Source organism: Plectropomus leopardus, chromosome 5 (genome assembly GCF_026936395.1).
Source record: "Plectropomus leopardus strain MGB_pleo_1.0 chromosome 5, ASM2693639v1, whole genome shotgun sequence".
Lineage (NCBI taxonomy): Eukaryota > Metazoa > Chordata > Actinopteri > Perciformes > Serranidae > Plectropomus > Plectropomus leopardus.
The window spans coordinates 10000720-10019731 of record NC_142180.1 but is presented as its reverse complement, the minus strand read 5'-3'; the positions used below and the strand labels follow the sequence as shown (position 1 = coordinate 10019731).

The 19012-nt window shown below is 38.8% G+C and overlaps 2 protein-coding genes across 2 annotated transcripts; both read left to right on the top strand.

Annotated features, from left to right (window-relative positions):
- The first annotated feature begins 1136 nt into the window (after positions 1-1136).
- On the top strand, positions 1137-6686 carry lamp3 (lysosome associated membrane protein 3). Its single transcript, XM_042484093.2, has 7 exons — positions 1137-1282; positions 2425-2541; positions 3077-3159; positions 3569-3694; positions 3968-4040; positions 4150-4320; positions 5921-6686. Exons 1-7 carry the CDS (start codon positions 1222-1224, stop codon positions 6058-6060), a joined length of 771 nt encoding a protein of 256 aa, XP_042340027.2. The 5' UTR covers positions 1137-1221; the 3' UTR covers positions 6061-6686.
- A 146-nt stretch (positions 6687-6832) lies between these two features.
- Positions 6833-18753, top strand: mccc1 (methylcrotonyl-CoA carboxylase subunit). Its single transcript, XM_042483870.2, has 19 exons — positions 6833-7133; positions 7715-7758; positions 8271-8410; positions 8544-8639; positions 8846-8967; positions 9192-9339; positions 9429-9550; positions 9662-9773; positions 10327-10408; positions 10508-10635; positions 10733-10916; positions 11243-11352; positions 11541-11757; positions 11868-11954; positions 13417-13466; positions 13982-14119; positions 15040-15147; positions 16904-16975; positions 17073-18753. Exons 1-19 carry the CDS (start codon positions 7078-7080, stop codon positions 17205-17207), a joined length of 2151 nt encoding a protein of 716 aa, XP_042339804.2. The 5' UTR covers positions 6833-7077; the 3' UTR covers positions 17208-18753.
- Positions 18754-19012: the final 259 nt, after the last annotated feature.

The window sequence follows — 19012 nt, the reverse complement described above, 5'->3', positions numbered from 1 at the left end:
TTTGGAATTATGCTGCTGAGAGATTGCTATGGAAGATCGATACTGCTGTCCTTCTGTTAAATAAAGCTACAGTACAGCCAGCAGTCAGTTCTTAGTGGTGGAAGAAATACTCAGCTCTTTCAAGTAAAAATAGCAATACCACACTGTACAAATGGTCTGTTACAAGTAAAAGTCCTGCATTCAAAATTTTAAGTAAAAGTTTTTGCAACAAAAAGTACTAAAAATATTAAGTAAAAGTAGTCCTCATATAGCACAGTGGTTACTTTTATCGTAATTCTTGCATATCATAGTATATTATGTCATTATTGTTACTTTAGGATTACTATTATTGTTGTGGATATATCATTTAAGAAACTCATTCTCATTTCTCCACAAGATTTAAATCTGAAAAGTAGCTGAAGCTGCCAGGTAAATGTACTAAAAAGCACAATATTTCTCTGTGAAATGTAGTGAAGTAGAAAGCTGTGTAAAATGGATACTCAAGTATTAGTACATCAAAATCAAGATAATCCACAGACCTTGTGAGCAGTTTCATGCAGGAACTATTTTCTGTCACCGAAGTACACCAGCCAACCATATCAATGGCAGAAGGAGGCGTGCATGGCTTGTGCTCTTGTGTGCTCGTGTGTCTCTGTGTAGTGATATGTTTGGTGGGTGTAGTTTGGTAGAAAGAAAATAGTTCCTAAATTAAACTGACAACTCACAACAAGGTCTGTGGATTATCTTGAGTAACCGGGTCATGATTTCTGGAAAGAACCATTTGAAAAAGAAACATTTTCAAATGTATTTTTTGGGGAATGTAACCACCACAAGCTGAGTGCCATCTATTTCCATTATACTGGAGAGAAGGCGTCATCTCTACAGCCAATATCTCCAACACTTGGCATCTCACATCAAAACTGTCCAGACCAATAAATAGCACTACAGATATGAGGACAAATATCTGCTTTTGATTTTGCGGTAAACCTTCCCTTTAAGTTTCTCATTATAGTGAATGTACTTAGTTACTTTTAAGCACTGAGCTTATTTCTCATCAGAGGCGTCAACTCAGTGCCGAGAAAGGCAGCCGTCTCTGCACCACGTCCTGCACTTCCTCTGCACCACTTATTTAGGTGTTAAAGTGTACCACAGTTTCACATTTACAAGCCAACCACAGCTGCAGCACTCACTGCACTCATCGTCTGTTACTTAGGCATAATTATTTTCTTCTCTATACTAACTATGATGTTAATGGCCAACACAGGTGGATGGTCGCTTTACTTCCTGGTTGCTGTAATTCCAGGTAAGTTTGATAATATTCATATCTTATTTCACTCTGAGACAATGAGCCAAACTCTCTGCAGACTGCTCTCTGTCTTCTTTCTTTAACACAACTCAGTATTATGGGGGGAATTTTTACATAGGGCTAGTGATGGTTTGCACATCTTTACCACCCCTTTGTCCCCAAAATCAAACAGCTGCTAAAATCAAACACAAATACACTTACATTATGAATGCTGCACGTTTCATCACGTAACCCATTATGTAATTATGTGCACAAATGCAGGAAGGTCAGTGATAATGGCTGCAAACCTGGGATTGGGACTCTTCTAGTAATTGTTTTCATTTATCTTTAATAGTTTGGCATTAAATTATGGTCTCCAAATTGCTGTTTCACCTTCTCCTTAAACAGTGGTATTTCCTTGCAATTGTTCAGTGTGAGTGCTGTCTGTGCTGTGTCAAAAATGAGGCTGTTCTGGTTTCCTCCCACACACTGATCGTTTTTCAGTGGTCTTCAGTGGTCCCACACGTCTGTCTTTCTTTCTCCCTCTGTGGTTCCAGAAAACAGGTGACAATGATCAGACTCATTTTTCACGGCAGTGACACCACCACATCCACGTCTTCATTGGCAAATATCTTTGAAATAGAGGTTTTTAACATTACATTTTGCAGCAGCAGTAGCTTTCAAACAGTACAGACAGCCTCATATTTATTTCATATTAACGATTACAAAAAATGTATTTTCTTGTAATAAGATGGACAAAGCAGAGACCAAAAGTGGTATGATTTCTTTAATTATTTCAACTAGAAGCATGTAATTGGATTTTTTTTAAAGGAATCAGTGAAGCATCAGTGAAGTAGAAAGTAAACCAGGCCTCCTGCATTATGACTCAATCTGGTGATGCTGTCTTTTAGAGGGGTCCTGTGCCAAAATACACTCTCTGCTGTGCTCTACTGGTGAATATTCTTAATTTAAGTTTGTTTAAGCAGATTATAAATTACTGACACTGAAAAACTTTGTCAGGGTGCTGGCTGGTTTCTGGGTCTGTGTCAGCTGTGGGCACAGGACTTAATTGATTTTGCATTGCTACGTTTTATATAACTTTTTTTTTTTAATCAGGTAATTCACAGATGTTGAGAGAGACATGTCTATTCCTTCACCAGGTGTCCTCCTTCAGACAGACAACAGCTCCATCCAACCCAGCCCTAATTTTGAGCTGCCCTCTGAGACTCACATTGACCAGCCGGTGTTGCATCCCTCCGAGTCTGTTCCTCCAATAGGTGCACACCAACACAACACCACATATATGACAAACATTTAAAACAAAAGCATCCATTGACATCGTGCACACAATTTGATATAGGAAACATTTTCGCAAAATAAAAACTGTGAGATGCAATATAAAATTGACACTTTTGCATATGAGAAATATACTAACAGTGCCATACATGCAGTGTAAAGCCTGACGTACAGCATCCTAATGATGTAAAGCTAGTTGTGTTACCTTCAGATAATACATTAATCATCTGCACCAGTTAGTTAATTTGCAATTTAAGACACTCAACTGAGTCTATGGCTCAATTTTTCTCTATGCATTTCTGTAGTTTTAAGGGAATATTAAAAAAAAAAAAAAAATGAAGCAGAAAAAATCTGGAACTCTGTTGGCTGCAACAACACACTCAGTGTGTAAAGTAAAACAGACGAAAGAACACATTTGGAAGTTCTAGATAATATTGTGACACTGTGTCCAATCATGTTGTGCAATAATAACATTACATGTGGTATTTCTTTCGGTGTGTATGTGTTTGTTCACAGGAACCTACATGCTGAAAAACCATGTTGGGAAACCTTGTATCAAAGCCACCATGGGAGCAGAGTACATTGTCACTGAGAAAAAGGTTAGAGGCTGTGACTGGCTCAGCAGTGTGTGTGTGTCTGACAGGTTTATTAATTTGTGAATAGAGCCCCGTGTGTTTTCCTCGGTGTGTGATTTTCTAGTATTTCAGCACTTTTTGTAGAGCGTTTGTGTTTGTGTCAGCATGTCTGTGAGACATTACAGTTTGCTCAGACTGTTCAAACTGTATTCATCTAAAACCATCAGCTCTTTGTAAGACGTGTTTACACTCGCTGAGGCTTGATACATATTTAAATGTAAATTTTGACTGTCTTGTGTCTCCAGTATAAGTGGAGAATGTTAATACAGTCATGTTTTTGGTGCAAGGTAAACAATCTAGTCAAAGAAGAGAAACAGGCTTGTGACACCATTGTTGTGATATAATGTGATGTTTCTCTCCTATGTTCATTCAGATGACTTGGTATTTCAACCTGGACCCCTCCAGGGTCAGGATCGATGGTAACTGTAGCAAAGAAGCTGCTGTACTCTCTCTCACGCTGCCAGACAGAGCTGCCAATCTGCAGTTCAACTTCAGAAAGGTACGACAAATTTAACATCAAAGAGGCTGCCTACTTCTATCGTGAGTAGAAAAAAGGCTCTGAAAATGTGTTTGCGAAAGTATGATGGGAGAAAAAAAATCACAAAATAGTTTCTGTATCAAAACTACTGTATGTCATAGGAATACAATTTATCCGAGCATCGGTGAGTCCTCCAGCTAGATATCAACACACAAATGATGAAAAAATGATTGTTTAGTTGCATCTGTTCAGACTATATGAATCAGCTTCAGTCTCTTGTGTTTTTGTGTCCAGGAAAATAGCTTTTTTTCTGTCACCGAGCTGACTGCTCAAATATCTCCCCTGCCTGTCTGTCAAAGATGTGCCAGTAAGAACACATGCCAAAAAACTGGATGACAGATTTCATATATTCCTCATTTGGAACAACGACCTGCAAACACTGAGAATGTCCCTGTCGTACATCCTCTTCCTCCCAGATAAGACTTACTCGGGTTTGTTGGCCAATGACAAGCTGTTCACAGCAGCTATCGGACAGAGCTTCAGGTGCAAATCTGAGAACCTGCTTGAGATGTCGTCCGAGCTGAAGATCAAGCTGGTTCCTCTGCAGATGCAGGCGTTCACTCTGCCTGAGGGACGATATGGAGAAGGTGACTGATCTGATCATTTGTATTCATACAGTGATGTAGGGGTTAATTAAGTCTGCTCCACAAACTAAAGCTAAAGCTATGATCACATGCAAGCTTGTGAAGCTGTTTTGGGAAGACATGGATCACATTCAAGATGCTCTGTAAAAAGTAACTCAACACTTCACTTAAAATTGTCTTTATTGGACAGAATACTCACTACATAACAGTCTTGTCTGTGCTTCCTGTCTGGTCTTCAAACCAAACAAAAACATAAGTAAATCAGAGATTATGAGCACCACATTCGCAAGTTTTTCCATGTATAAAAATACAGATATTTTCATGTCTATATAGGCTTGTATTCTACAGTTGTAATTTTCTTGCTTTTAAAGGTCCAGTGTGGAGGATTTAGGGGGATCTATTGGCAAAAATGGAATATCATACAATAAGTATGTTTTTCATTACTGAATGTTGACCTGAACATAAGAGTAGTTGTGTTTTTGTTACCTCAGAATAAGAATTTTCTATCTACAGAGGGAGCAGATGCTCATCCATAAATGCTTTTACAGTGGCCCAGAACGGACAAACAAAACACTGGCTCTAGATAGATAGAGATAGAGCCGTTTGTGTTTGCATTTACATGTATCCAGCAACTATAGTTAGCAGCCCATCTGCACGCAGTAGCGTCAGAAAAACAGTGATCTTTGCATAACTTATAGCAAACAGTGTTGGAGAAACACTGATTGTGAGATGAATTGCTTTGTTTAGTGTTACTCTGGTGATAATCACTGGATCGTTTGTTATGGAGAAGAGGGGACCTCTGGAAAATTTGGCTCATGGGAAAAACCTTTTGAGCAATGAACACTGAAGGAATCCCAACCAGTAGTTCCTGCTTGGCACATGGTAGAAGTTTTACCATGTTGCATGCGAGAGGCCACTAATCCTGCACACTGCTCCTTTAAAACACTTTTAAAACACATCCGAAACTCACCAATAGCTACAGTTTTGAGGAACATCGCACTGTTTAGCTCCTCACTGGCTTCATCAAAGTCCAATAGGGCAGTATGTAGCTGAGATAAATCTCACTTTGTAAAACAGGAAGTTATGAAAACGGTGGAGGCAATTCATGCTTTTTTCTGTCGGGTTTATATTGTTTTTATTTCTCTCAGACATCTAATGTGTGCCAGATACAGAAGATAAAATAATGGTGTTCATGTCTTTCTGATTGAGAATATAGGCCTGTGTGGATATTCTGTGAGCGTCATTGTTTTGAGGATGCCATTTTTTGAGAGTGATAATTTGTCCCATTGGACTGAGTTTGGGCCCAGTGAGAATCTGCTGCAGAATTTTTAAGTGTCCTGTGCGATCTATAAATGATGGAGAGAAAACAGCCTGGCTCTAAAAGCAGTGAACCTGTGGCCTTCTGCAGGATATCTGAGAGGTTCATATGGTTACTGTAACAAAAACATTTTGATCAAAGTAATTGGTGTGTGTGTGTGTGTGTGTGTGTGTGTGTTTTCAAACAAACAACTAATAATTTCTTCTTATATTAAAGTTCTTATTTGTGTTAAATCATTCTCCTCTTTCCTCCTGCATGTTGCTCTCCTCCTGTTGTTCGCCTCAGAGGTGGAGTGTTGGGTCGACATTAACAAGCAAGTTATTCCAGTCATCGTCGGGGCCATAGTGGTGGGTCTCATTCTGATTGCTGTGCTGACCTTCCTGGTAATCAAAGACCGCCACAGAGGAGGATATGACAGGTTGTGAGCTCTGTGAGAAACTGAATAGAGACTTACGCCACCTCAAATAATATTTAATTCTCAGTTACTGTTATAAAAAGTTTTCAGATCTGCTCTCTCAGTCTGACATGTCCTATTAAAATGAAAGTGTTGTTAAATTAATTCATTTGACTTTCCTTTCCTTGATTTTTATTAAGAATATATATTTTTTTTATCTCCTATTCTCTTCTATATCAATTATATTTCACATATCATTTCAGTTTTACTCTGCTTTCAGTAGTAACTTTTGTTCCCCTCTGTTTGTTGTAATTGCATTATGTGCTTTATCATAACCCTGAGTGTTGCAGAATAAACTATTGCAGCTCTATTATCCTTTACCAGTTAATTTGGGTTGACTAAAGTAAACAACATGACACTTAAAAAAACTGCAAAAATAATATGTAACTCAAATATATTATAGTGGCACCAGTATAGATGTTAAATATATGTTTTTCAACTAATTTCTGTTTAAAGAATCTCTGCATTGCTTTGTTAGGAATTTTTGTTGTTTATCAAATAAATGAGTTTTATGTTATAATTATTGTGAGTGTGAACAATAACAACATGTATTTATTTCCTGTACTTCATCGAGAGAATATACAATTTTCTATATTATTCTTTGAACATTTTATCATATTTTAGATTTTCCTTATATTCGCCACCTGTTTCATAGAAAAACGCCGCCCTCTGCTGGTGCTTTGTGGTTACTGCAGCGCCCTCCGCCTCCACATCCTTCTTTCTCATTGGCTGTCGATACTACGAGTCCTTGGAAAGGTCAGAAATAGTGATACAGATATTTACAAGCGTGTGGCAGCGGATATTAGTGCGATTATAATATTGTAAGGCCCCAAATATTTCTCCCTGGTCGAAGTTGAATGACTTAGTGCAGTTGAGTCGGAACAACATCGTGTATGAGAGGGTTAATAAATTACCGCTTCGCCTTTTCCTCCTCATCTGGTCATTAGTGTGTTAGCTAGCTAGCAGCTAGCCTCAGCAGCTGTTAGCTATGGCTGCAGTTATTCTGAGTTTCCCAACTCTGCAGGGCCTGAGGATATTCACACAGTGAGTACATTAAAGCGTTACTTTACTGTTATGATTTTGTCTAAACACAGGTTGTCCCCTTTAAGATTATCTTTCACCAACCAGCTTCATTTAACCTTTTTATTGACGTTAGCTTTCTGCTAAAGTTTTCAGCGCTAACCTCCCTCAGGTCTGAGCTAACCTGTGCAGCTATCATTGCAACACATCACGTTGTAAATTATCTGCTGCTGTTCATGTTTAGTGCCCTCGTCACCGTGAGGTTATTTGTCTCCATAACGGCACTGTGCTGATAAAATGTTTTTCATTTTTGCGAGCAAGTAAATCAGATAAAAGCTGAGCAAGGTTAAATAAAGGTATCAATGTGTCAGCTAGCATGGCTAATGTTGCTGATAGGGTACAACATGCACACTGTTGTGTGTATACCTCTGCGACCCCCCCCCCCTCACTGAGTATCAAAGTGATCTGAGTTATTTAGGCTTGGTTGCGCTTTTACTGTACGTGCTGTTTCATAAATAAGCATTTCTTCCATCCAGCACCTCAATGCCCTCCACTGATACAGACATTTGAATTACACTGAAGTTGTTGTCCTCTTCTTTCCCCAGAAAACTGTCATGGACCAAAAGAGGCGTGAGGCTCGTTTCAGGAGGTGAGTGATAGAAATATTTTAGTTAGTTGGTTTAGTTTCGCTTAGTTTTACTTTATTTTATTATTGATTTGAAAAGCAATCACAACAGAAGTTGCTCTGTTGCATTTGAACTTCTAATTAAAAACCTTTCTTTATTTCTGGATTTTATTTTGATCATTCCATTGATTGTTAAATCTACAAAATGTCAAAAAATAGAGAAAAATGCCCATTTTAAGTTTCCTGGAGCCTAACATGACAAAAGACAAAAGAAACACAACTTTGTCATGTTTAGAAAGTTGGAAGCAGAGAATATTTAATATTTTTGCTTGACTTAAACAAGTCTATATATTATCTGGTACGCACTGTGTATCCCAAATCATTGTCTGTGCTGTGGTTGTTTTGTATAAACAAGAACAATATCATTCCAACAGATTTTTAACAATAATATGTCTTAGCTACAAAGTGGAAATTATTGTTAAGTTAATTTTAATAACATTTAATTATTTCCATGGTGTCTGCTGTGCTTTTCCCAGGGGTGGGAAGGATAGAAAAAGTGCTGATCGCCAATCGAGGAGAGATTGCGTGTCGTGTGATGCGCACGGCCAAGAAGATGGGTGTCCGCTCTGTGGCTGTGTACAGTGATGCTGACAGACACTCCATGCATGTGGCCATGGTGAGATGCTGTCTTTCAAAGAACTCGGCTAAACCTTTTAGTGTTTTTAATCATCTGCTTCTCAGTCTTTGCTTTCAGACTTTACAGACTTGCATTTGGTATGTTCAATGAAATTTTTTTTTGTTTTTCATAGGCAGATGAAGCGTACCACATTGGCCCTCCACCCTCTCAGCAGAGTTACCTCTCGATGGAGAAAGTTTTGGAAGTGGCAAAGAAATCTGGATCACATGTGAGTAATACTCTACTTGTTGACAGCAGTTTGGGGAAGAGAAGCAATGCTGTCATTTTCCTGTAGTCAAGCTACTTCAGAAAACTACAATGGATAATATGATGTTCAATTCTTTTAACCCCTTTGTTCAACTATTCTGCTTTGACCAACAAGGGGCTTTGACAGTGTTAGCTGAGATGCTTTAGAAAATGTCTTTGTGTGTGTAGGCAGTCCACCCTGGTTATGGCTTTCTGTCAGAAAACACAGAGTTTGCAGAGGCGTGTAAACAGGAAGGCATCATCTTCATTGGCCCACCTTCCTCTGCCATCCGTGACATGGGCATTAAAAGGTAATACACACAAAACAATACATTTATATCCTTCTCTCTTTTTTAAAGTGTTTTTGGCACCTAAAAAGACAAATGTTGTGTTGTGTAACAAATGTTGTCTACCCCTGTAGGAACTGGTGTCATTTCAGGAGCAATGATTTATTAGATACCGCATAAACAGCCAAATACAGAAAAAAAAGCAATATTATGTGCCATTCACTTATATTCTGTCCCTCTTTTTTTAGCACATCTAAACACATCATGTCAGCTGCTGGAGTGCCAATCATTGGTGGTTACCACGGAGAAGACCAATCAAATGAGAGGCTGCAAGCAGAGGCTGCCCGGATTGGATACCCCGTCATGATTAAGGCAGTCCGTGGAGGAGGTGGGAAGGTGAGAGGACATATAAGAGCCCAAATGACTTCGACTAATTAACTTAGGTAACATAAAATAACCTTGTGTGTGTGTGTGTGTGTGTTAAGGGGATGCGTATTGCACGGTCAGACTCAGACTTCTTAGAGCAGTTGGAGTCTGCAAGAAGAGAAGCCAGAAAATCCTTCAACGATGATGTCATGCTGGTTGAGAAGTTTGTAGAGGATCCCAGGTGAAAAAAATAAGTTCACACACTCACTCAGATACTGCTGACCAGTCAGTTCTACCACCTTATTATGCTTATATAAAGATTAATTTGTCCGTTTATTTCTTTCTTCTGTAGACATGTGGAGGTTCAGGTGTTTGGGGACATGCACGGTAACGCTGTCTATCTGTTTGAGAGAGACTGCAGCGTCCAGAGGAGACATCAGAAGATCATAGAGGAAGCACCAGGGGTGAGTGATTAATAGTGATCAGTGTGAATTATTCTGACTGAGGAAGGAACTGTAAAAGATCCCGATACGTGGGTACATTTCTCAAATCCAGGTCACTGGAGACTGACTTGAAGTTTGAGCTGACTATAAGTTAATTAACATCTATAGCCCCTGGGCAGGAAACAGAGCAACATTTCTGTTGAGCAAATTAAAACTTTAGTATGAAAACACAATTACAAGACATTACATTTTCAACTACAACACCTGCTACAACAGCAGCAAGATTTGCATTTATGCATAATGGGTGCATGGTTGGTGTGATTTTTAGATATCATTTTATCCCATATCAGTGTTTTTCCTTTTCTAACATGGTGACAAAAGCTGGACAAACTTTTCCACGCAGATTTCATTCCAGATTTGATGGTGGAGTTTACGGCCGCACTAATTATCCTGACACTGTGTGACATTTCATGTGGATATATGGTGTGAAACTGTGTATTAGGGCTATGATCACTTAAATATTTGTGTCAGCTGTTTAAAGTTTTTCACTCTGTTTCTATATGTGTGTGTTCAGCCTGATATCAGTCCTGAGGTTCGGAGGAAACTTGGAGAGGCAGCAGTTCGAGCAGCCAAGGCTGTCAACTATGTCGGGGCAGGTGAGACACACAAACACACACCTGCACACACCACATCACAGTGCCTCAGACTCAGAACACACAGTATACAGACAATGCATTGTTTGACTTCCTGTGTAGGTACGGTGGAGTTCATAATGGACGCCCAGCATAACTTTTACTTCATGGAAATGAACACCAGGCTGCAGGTGGAGCATCCCGTCTCTGAGATGATCACTGGGACTGACCTGGTGGAGTGGCAGCTCAGGGTAAGAGAGGAGGGAGGAAATAAGAGTAAAAAGAGGGAGAAAATGCTGACGGCTAAAAAACTTTCGGTCCGCTGATTGCTCTGTAAATCTCCTCCAGGTGGCAGCAGGGGAGCGCCTGCCTCTGCTCCAGGATGACATCATTTTACAGGGACACTCTTTCGAGGCTCGTATCTACGCCGAGGACCCAAACAACGACTTCCTTCCAGGGGCGGGACCTCTGCTGCATCTTTCCACCCCTTCACCAGACCAACACATACGCATAGAGACTGGAGTCAGGGAAGGTAGGGAGACTAGATCTGACTCTGGATGTTTTTACATGGACGTGTCCATTTTTCTACTTTCTGTCAATGCCTGATGTATCATAATAGCCCAACTGGCTGATTACACACACAAGAAAGATGAAAGTAAAAAGACCAAATAAAAGATAAATGTGGAAAACGTAGGGCATTTATTTTTTTTACTGTTTATGATTAGAATTTGACTGCTTCAGTCTGTGTAGATAATAAAGGATGGGCGGTTTAAAACTGATATTGTGTGTGTGTGTGTGTGTGTGTGTGTGTGTGTGTGTGTGTGTGTGTGTGTGTGTGTGTGTGTGTTTTGTTTACAGGGGACGAAGTGTCAGCACATTATGACCCAATGATTGCCAAGCTTGTGGTGTGGGGAGAAGACAGATCTGCTGCCTTAAAGAAGCTGCGCTACTGTTTACAACAGTACAATGTAAGACACACAGTCAGAGGATGCTTTACATATCATGCAGCTCAGCTTGTCTTTTGGTGCAGTTTTTGCTAAACTTGCTAAAGCCAACATGTAGCCCGTGATTTAAATTATACAATAAATGCATGCAAAAGTGTCTATTAATAATTCAGGGTTCTGTGTCTTAACTTGTTTTGCCTCCCTGTCTTCAGATCGTAGGACTGAACACTAACATTAACTTCTTACTGAGTCTGTCGGGCCACCCGGAGTTTGAGGCTGGAAACGTGACCACCAGCTTCATCCCTCAGCACTATGCAGACCTCTTCCCCACTCCAAAGGCTCCCTCTGGGGAAACGATCTGCCAGGCGGCCCTGGGTCTGGTGCTGCAGGAGAGGAGACACACACAGGAGTTCACTCAGACCTCCACTGGTGAGGAGATAATATTTTTCTCATCAGGACAAATTATTTATAGCACATTTGATCTGAAGAGGTGATTGTATACTAAGTGTATTTATTGTGTGTGTTTGTGTGATTTTCAGACCCCTTCTCCCCATTCGGCTCCAGCAGCGGCTGGAGAAGCAACATTCAATTTAACAGAAACCTGACGCTGCAGCTGGGAGACAAAAGTGAGTAACAGACACCTCATGAGACTTTACTGCCCTCTAGTGTTTAAATAAACAAGGTAAGGCAGAGGAAGAAAAGACGAGAGAGAACCTCTGTTTTCATCAACTGGATAAAAGGTGGTAGGACTGCTAAAAGGCATTTTTGTTATTCTAAATAGTTAAACGTTTAGTTGAAATGCACTAAATGCACTAAATGCACCACAGAGTTGCAATCCTAACTTTCGGCTAAAGACTCAAGGGTAGTTCAGATAAGATTACACAAAAAGAAAAAGAAGTTAAGATTCATCTTTTGAGCATTTTTTTGGATTAATTTATTGGTCTTAAAATATCAGAAAATAGTGACACATTTTCTAAACCACCTTCAGATTTCTTGTTTTGTCTCACTAACAGACCAAAACAAACTAGATGTAATTTTCAGTTGTTAGGGATGATAACTGACTATTGATTAACTGGTCCTTAAGAATTTAATCGAACATGTGAAATTTAATCGATCTATTGATAGGCTGTGCATTGCTGTCAAAGTATATGCGATATGTTGCTGTGAGTTTTGATTGAGGAAGTTTTAATATTTTTCAAATAATGATTATTTGATTGTTAATTTTACTAATAATTGATTAAGAAAAGCGGGTATGATTTGCAACCCCATTATTGATGTGAACAAAGAAAAGCAGAAAGTCCAGAAAATTTGAAACCCTGGAACCAGAAAATATTTTCTTGATAAATAACTAAAATAGTGGATCAAAAATGTTGTTAATTTTTACAAAAAATTATTTTCTTAAAAAGACCTAATTTCAGCGATGAGAGGATTACACCAGAATCATCTGAAATTCCAGTTCTGATTCAAAAGGTACTTGATTTTAAGTTTGCAACAGCAGCCAATAAGATATACTTTCAGTTTATTGTCATTGTCACAAACATCAGAAGCAGCACTTCAGTGCAATGAAAAACGTAGGCATTAGGCAAACATTATGCAGTAAAAAGAGATAAATACCTATGTACAGGGATTACATGGATGCATTGGGTGTCTCTGTCCTCATCACATATCTATTAACAGGATCACTGAGCCTGAAAGTTAAAAACTTTGTCTTCATTCAGTGTTTTGGATGCTTTAGAGTTATTTGTATGTGTTAAACTGTGTTGAAGAAATGGTGTATGGTGTGTGTTAGTTTTAATAAGATCAGTGCAGTTAAGGTCAACTCATAACTGCTTAATGACTGTTTAAATAATTAAATTTGGAGCTTATCTGGTCTGTGACATCGTGTTCATTAACTCATATTCATTATTCAAGATTTTCATTATAAATGTCACGGCAAGGCCAAAAATAAATTAGTGATGATGATGTTCGACCAAAGCTTCTGCGTTAAGATACTCCATCGTCTCCTCATGTTTGCTTCTTCACTCTTCTCAAACCTGTTTGGTCATTTGCAATTCCAACAAATTTCTGTTGTGTGGTTCCTGTCCTTAGAAGTTGATGTGGTCGTCATGTACAACAAAGACGGAAGCTACACAATGCAGGTGAGCTGGAATATGTTTGTTTTCATTTTTGTATTTTCCACTGAGAAGTACCCAGATTTTGCAAAGGGAGCAGATCAGATTTTTGCTCACATTATTGCATGATTGTGTTTTTCTTCCGTTATACGTTTTTTATTGTTTAAAAAACAAACAAACAATACATTTGCTAAACTTGAACATGGAAGTTAGGAACTGTGGTTTGACAAAATAGACACAACTCAAGGTCTACATGCCTTTTCTGGAGCTTTCAAGCACATCACTCAGCCTTTAGCAGCAAATTGAATTCCAACTAAACTCCATTCACTAATGAAAACTGTGAGATGTGCAAAAAAATCCCGTAAAATCGAGTAAGTAGACTTTAAATTTAGACTATTCTGTCAAGCTAAGGTCAAGAATTGAAAGCATTAGTTTTTGAAAAGTAGGAGTAGTAGATGACGATCTATCAGGATTGCAGGGGTGTATCTGTAGTAGCAGATCTGTCTCCTCCCCGTTTATTGTAAAAGTATTACATCTTTCAGATTGGGGAGGAGGTGTACCATGTGACTGGGGAGGTGGAAATGGAAGATGGAGCATCATTCCTGCATTGTTCTGTCAATGGCGTGAAGTCTCGTCCCAAACTGGTGATCCTGGACAACACAGTGCACCTCTTCTCCATGGTACGTTCCTCCCACTGCTGTTGACAATACAAACACAAGCCGAGTTAATGTGAATGCATCATTTTTCTACTCATAGTGTAGATACGAAGACTTGCATTTTGCAAATTCCCTAAGTCATTGAAGTATAACTCATCATCTTTCATGGTGGTTGCACAAGGATTTATGTTTATTTAAAGTTGTTTTAAAAAATACATTTATTACAGAAATTCCAGTAATTGTATAAGCTGATTTCTTCCAGACCTGAAACTAAAATTTTAGTTTCAGGTCTGTGTTTTAGAAAACAGTGAAAACGACCATCACAGTATCCTGGAAACCATCATGAAATTTTCTGTTGTGTCTGACAAACAGTCCAAAATCACAAAATAGTTAATTTGGTATTGCATCAGACAAAACAACACAACAACACTCAATTCACATATTTCAGAGGCAGGAACCAGAGATTTTTTAAAAATTTCTTGCACTTTTTCTTAAAAAATAAAAAAATACTTTTTTTTTTCTTAAACATAAAGCTACACAAGTGTGTACCTCATTTACACACCTCAGTCCCTCAAATATAAATCTACACTTACTACTTTCTTTGTAAACCTCAACTATTTTAAATCTGTACAAAATGTGTGTTTATTTGCTTTCCCTATTTGGATTTATTGCAGTTCAGTTTTCCCAAACTGAGAGATTTTGTTGAGGCTGTAACTCACTGTTTTACCCAGTTGATTTAACGAGACCTACTCTTCACCTGTCACAGCAGAGTCTCTCTCTCTCTTTTTTTCTGTTTTAAGCGTCTGTCATCTTTAAGGACCGGTGGCTGGGGACAAACACTCGGCGTCTGACATCAAGGGAAATTAAAGACTGTTCAGATCCTCTTACCTGAGCTGCCAGTTAACTGTCGCCTCTGTTTCTGACATCTTTACGTCTTTCTGCAGGAGGGAAGCTCCCAGGTGTCTGTTCCTGTGCCTAAGTATCTGGCTGGTGTGAGCGGCTCCGGGGCCCAGGGTGGAGCTGTGGCCCCCATGACTGGAACCATAGAGAAGGTGAGTTTATGAATTATAATTAGCAGGGAATTTAGCTTTTGTCATGCAAAGGAATCTGCTTATTTACCTTCGGCTTCAGGCCAATCTAGTGATCACCAATGTCTTAAATCATCATTTTAAATAATGAATCGTTAATAAGAATATTTTGTATAACAGCACTGTATTTTGAGATACAACAGTAAAGAGCTATTAATAGAACATTATTCATAAAAAAATCACATAACATTAATAATATAAGCTTACAAAACGTTCTGCAGAAAGTACAACTAAAAAAAAACAGACTAAATTAGTGTACTAAAGTGTTTTGTTTACAGTTGAGATTTAAAGTGTGATATGTACAGTATGTACAGAGAACAAACAAATAACCAAACAAACAAACAAACAAAAAAGCCAAAATATCTAAAAGAGCAATAAAAGAAAAGTGCAAATAAGTGTGCCAAAGTGAAGATGGATGTGCAAGTGAGTCCAGTGCAGATGGAGAGTTCACCTGCCACACAGAGGGGAGCAATAAATACTCCTTTTGTACCCAGAGCATTGAAAGTAACAGATTAACATGTTGTTAATTAGACCGCAAGATACAAAATGTTCATAACTGATCTGTAGAGGTGTTGGTGGATGTATTTTTCACTGTTGGGACAGGCCAGTTGTTTCTCCACGTTTCCAGTCTCTATGCTAAGCCAAGCTAGCAGCATATAGCACACAAACGCAAGAGTGGTATCAGTCTTCATATCTCTCTGCAAGAAAGTGTATATTTCATAACTTTAAACTATTTTAAGTTTAAAGTCAAGAATTATCAAATGAAGTCGTCAGCACAAAAAAAGTATGTAATACTTTTAATGTGCGCAACAGCAGAAAGAAAGGGATGCATTTTAGCCTCTGGCTTTCCTCTTTGTTACTGAGACATTTGTAGGTGTGGCCTCTATTAAATATCAACCAACTGATAGGGATAATCAAAATAACAATCAGAAATCAAATACCAGTAGGAAAAACAGTAAATTTATTCCATTCTTGCAAGAATCAGGTAAATGATCAGTTGATTTATAAACTAACAAAAGAAAATGCATGTATGTCCATATGCAAACTCATCATGTGTTTCACCACAGATTTATATCACGAAACAAGTGTTATATTAAAACTGCAGGTAAAAGTTGCTGCATTTCTTCAGTGAACTCACTGGTGAAACTTCTTTTTATTGTGAGTATAAGCACTGTAATCCACTAATACTGATACAGAAAATAATTGACTCTGTGACAGAGTTGCGGTTCTATTATTTTTTATTTATGGGGGCACCTCTCACTGTGCTGTTGTTTACCCTCATAACACTAGCAGCCAGTGTAATGAGACAGAAGCAGAGGTGATAAGAGCGGACGGACTACCATATTTTGAATTACTGAGAAGAAATTGACTGAGCTGTGAATTTAAAAAGAGAATTACAGCAATAAAATGATGAAGTAATTAAGAAATAAAATATCCTTGTTACCTCAGGTAATTTTCTTGTACTTTTGATTAATTTCTTGCTCATTTTTGGGTCATTTCTTTTTCCGTTGCTCATTGGCTTCCTCCCTTGTTTTTGAAAAATTAAGCCGATTTGCTCAGATTTCACATGGTCAAATCTGATACGTTTGAAAAACTAGCAACAACAAGTACGTGGGGATAAAATATGGGTCCTTGAAAAGTAATAGAAAGTTTTGGATTCCATCCATGCAAACGTGTGGAAACCCAGGTACAAATGTATAATCTGTGGTATTGTGTTCAGGTCATGGTGAAGGCTGGAGACAAAGTGGCTGTAGGCGACCCGCTGATGGTCATGATCGCCATGAAGATGGAGGTGAGGGACTCCTGCGGGCTCTGCCACACACACCTTTTAATGCAGAGTCACACTCTCTATGCCGAGCCTGTAACAATGTTTGTTTCTCTCTGTGCAGCATACGATCAGAGCGCCCAAATCAGGTGTGATCAAGAGGGTTTTCTTCAGCGAGGGCTCTCAGGCCAATCGCCACGCTCCTCTGGTGGAACTGGAAGAGGAGGCGGAGGAGGAGGGGCAGGCGAGCAGCCAGTAAAACAGACTCAAACACACAATCACAGCCACAAATACACACTAACAGGTAGGAGAGAGCCCAGAACGAGTTACTGTCACCGCCAGAAGACAAATGAGCCAATCTGAACCGGCTTGGCGTCCATCACTTGATTAACATTTCTAAAAATGCGAGTCAGGACCTGAATCATCTGTTGGTAGCGAGTCTGGTTCAGTCTGGAATGGATCGGTCAAATACTTTCACATATAGGAAGGTCAAAAACAGTTACAGTGATGTGAAATCTCCCTGGGTTCCTCTTATGTACAGTTGCCTTTAACACGTCAGAATATTATCTTCATGTCGATTTTAGAACTTTTGTTTGTCCCTGCTTTTCTTTCTTGTGCGTTTATATGTGTAAATCAGTCAATCTCTGTCAACTTCTGTTTGCAAAATATGTTTTTCCACGTCTCTCATCTCTGTGTTTCTGCACTTCTTTACCGATGAGGATGACAGCTGAGTTTTCCTCTCTAAGCACACAATGCGTACTTATTAATCTTTACACGGTGACAAATTTAAATAATTGAACGTGAGGTCATCTGATTCAGAAAGTATTGAGTAGATAGAATGGCAAGAATGAAATCAGACAAATTACTTACAGAATTATGCCACATTGGACTAAAAGAATAGTTACTGATTACTGAAGGGGGCAAACCTTTACCTTAATATATCTACTGAATACAATCAACTTGTAATGCTTTATTACAGGTTTATATGAGGGGAAAAAGCCATGAAGTTATTGTCGCTGTCTAGTAAGAGCCATGTAGTTCAAACTGTGTAGAGTTTTCTGCCAAACCCGCCTTTATAAGTTTAAAAAAAACTGTCTTGTAAATATCATGAAATATGGCAGTATTTAAAACGCATTGTCACTAAGCCTGAAGCAATGCCTTATTTTTGAGTCATTAAGAACTGACACTTTGTAGCTACATGGCTTTCATTGGACAGTGATCGAGTGTCAAAGGAGAAAAGAGGCTGGATGTAAACTTATTGTGAGTATGAGAAAATATTTTGTACTTAAGGTTTGCTAATGTCCAATTTTTTCCAACATTTACACACACTGTCCTTCCAGACTGAATCCAAACTTTTCACATTGCCCTGAAAGTGTGTTTACTCTCTTAAATACAGCAGAGGTCTGCTGTAAGCCTCTGTTGTTGTAGGGGAGATTGTACCGTGGCACTAAACAGAAATGCCTTTTACAAAATTGGGAGGCAGGAAAACACTCCAGAATTATCAAATGATTCCCAACTTTTGTGACCGGATTCGGCTCTGATTTGAAAATATCCTGTAAAGGATGAAATGTCGGTCACTGAGGGCTTTAAACAGACCGATGGCTTGTTTCTGTGTAAATCTGCCATCAGTCTCAGTGAACTTGACCTGTGTCTACTGACCACTCTCCTCTTACTAACCGGTGTGTTATGAGGCCTTGTAGCATAAAATTAATAGACACCTGTGTTTCATTTTGTAGATGTGTGACAGATGATTTATTGTTAGACATTGGAGTTGTGGGATACTGTAATAAAATGTTTCTAAATTATGCACAGCACCATGTCATATTTAAAGTACTTGAAAATGTTAGAAGGTGGGTTGCTTAAAATAAGACTTTTTAAAGAGGAAAACCACAAAAAAGCATCCTGACTTTTTCCCGACTTCTGTGTGTTTGTCTTTCCCTCCCTACGTCTGTTCGTCCATCTCAACAACTCAAGGGAATTTCGTTAAATTTTGCACGAACGTTCACTCGGATTATACAACGAGTTAATTAGATTTTGGTGGTCATAGGCCAAAGGTCAAGGTCA

What these genes read in the sequence shown, in the direction of transcription:
- lamp3 (XM_042484093.2), top strand. Translation starts at nt 1,222, where the DNA reads ATGATGTTAATGGCCAACACAGGTGGATGGTCGCTTTACTTCCTGGTT. An exon ending in CCTGGTTGCTGTAATTCCAG is followed by an intron (nt 1,283 to 2,424) that starts GTAAGTTTGATA and finishes TTCCTTCACCAG; the next exon opens with GTGTCCTCCTTCAGACAGAC. An exon ending in TGTCTGTCAAAGATGTGCCA is followed by an intron (nt 4,041 to 4,149) that starts GTAAGAACACAT and finishes TCTTCCTCCCAG; the next exon opens with ATAAGACTTACTCGGGTTTG.
- mccc1 (XM_042483870.2), top strand. Translation starts at nt 7,078, where the DNA reads ATGGCTGCAGTTATTCTGAGTTTCCCAACTCTGCAGGGCCTGAGGATA. An exon ending in ACTGTTTACAACAGTACAAT is followed by an intron (nt 11,353 to 11,540) that starts GTAAGACACACA and finishes CCCTGTCTTCAG; the next exon opens with ATCGTAGGACTGAACACTAA. An exon ending in GTTCACTCAGACCTCCACTG is followed by an intron (nt 11,758 to 11,867) that starts GTGAGGAGATAA and finishes TGTGATTTTCAG; the next exon opens with ACCCCTTCTCCCCATTCGGC.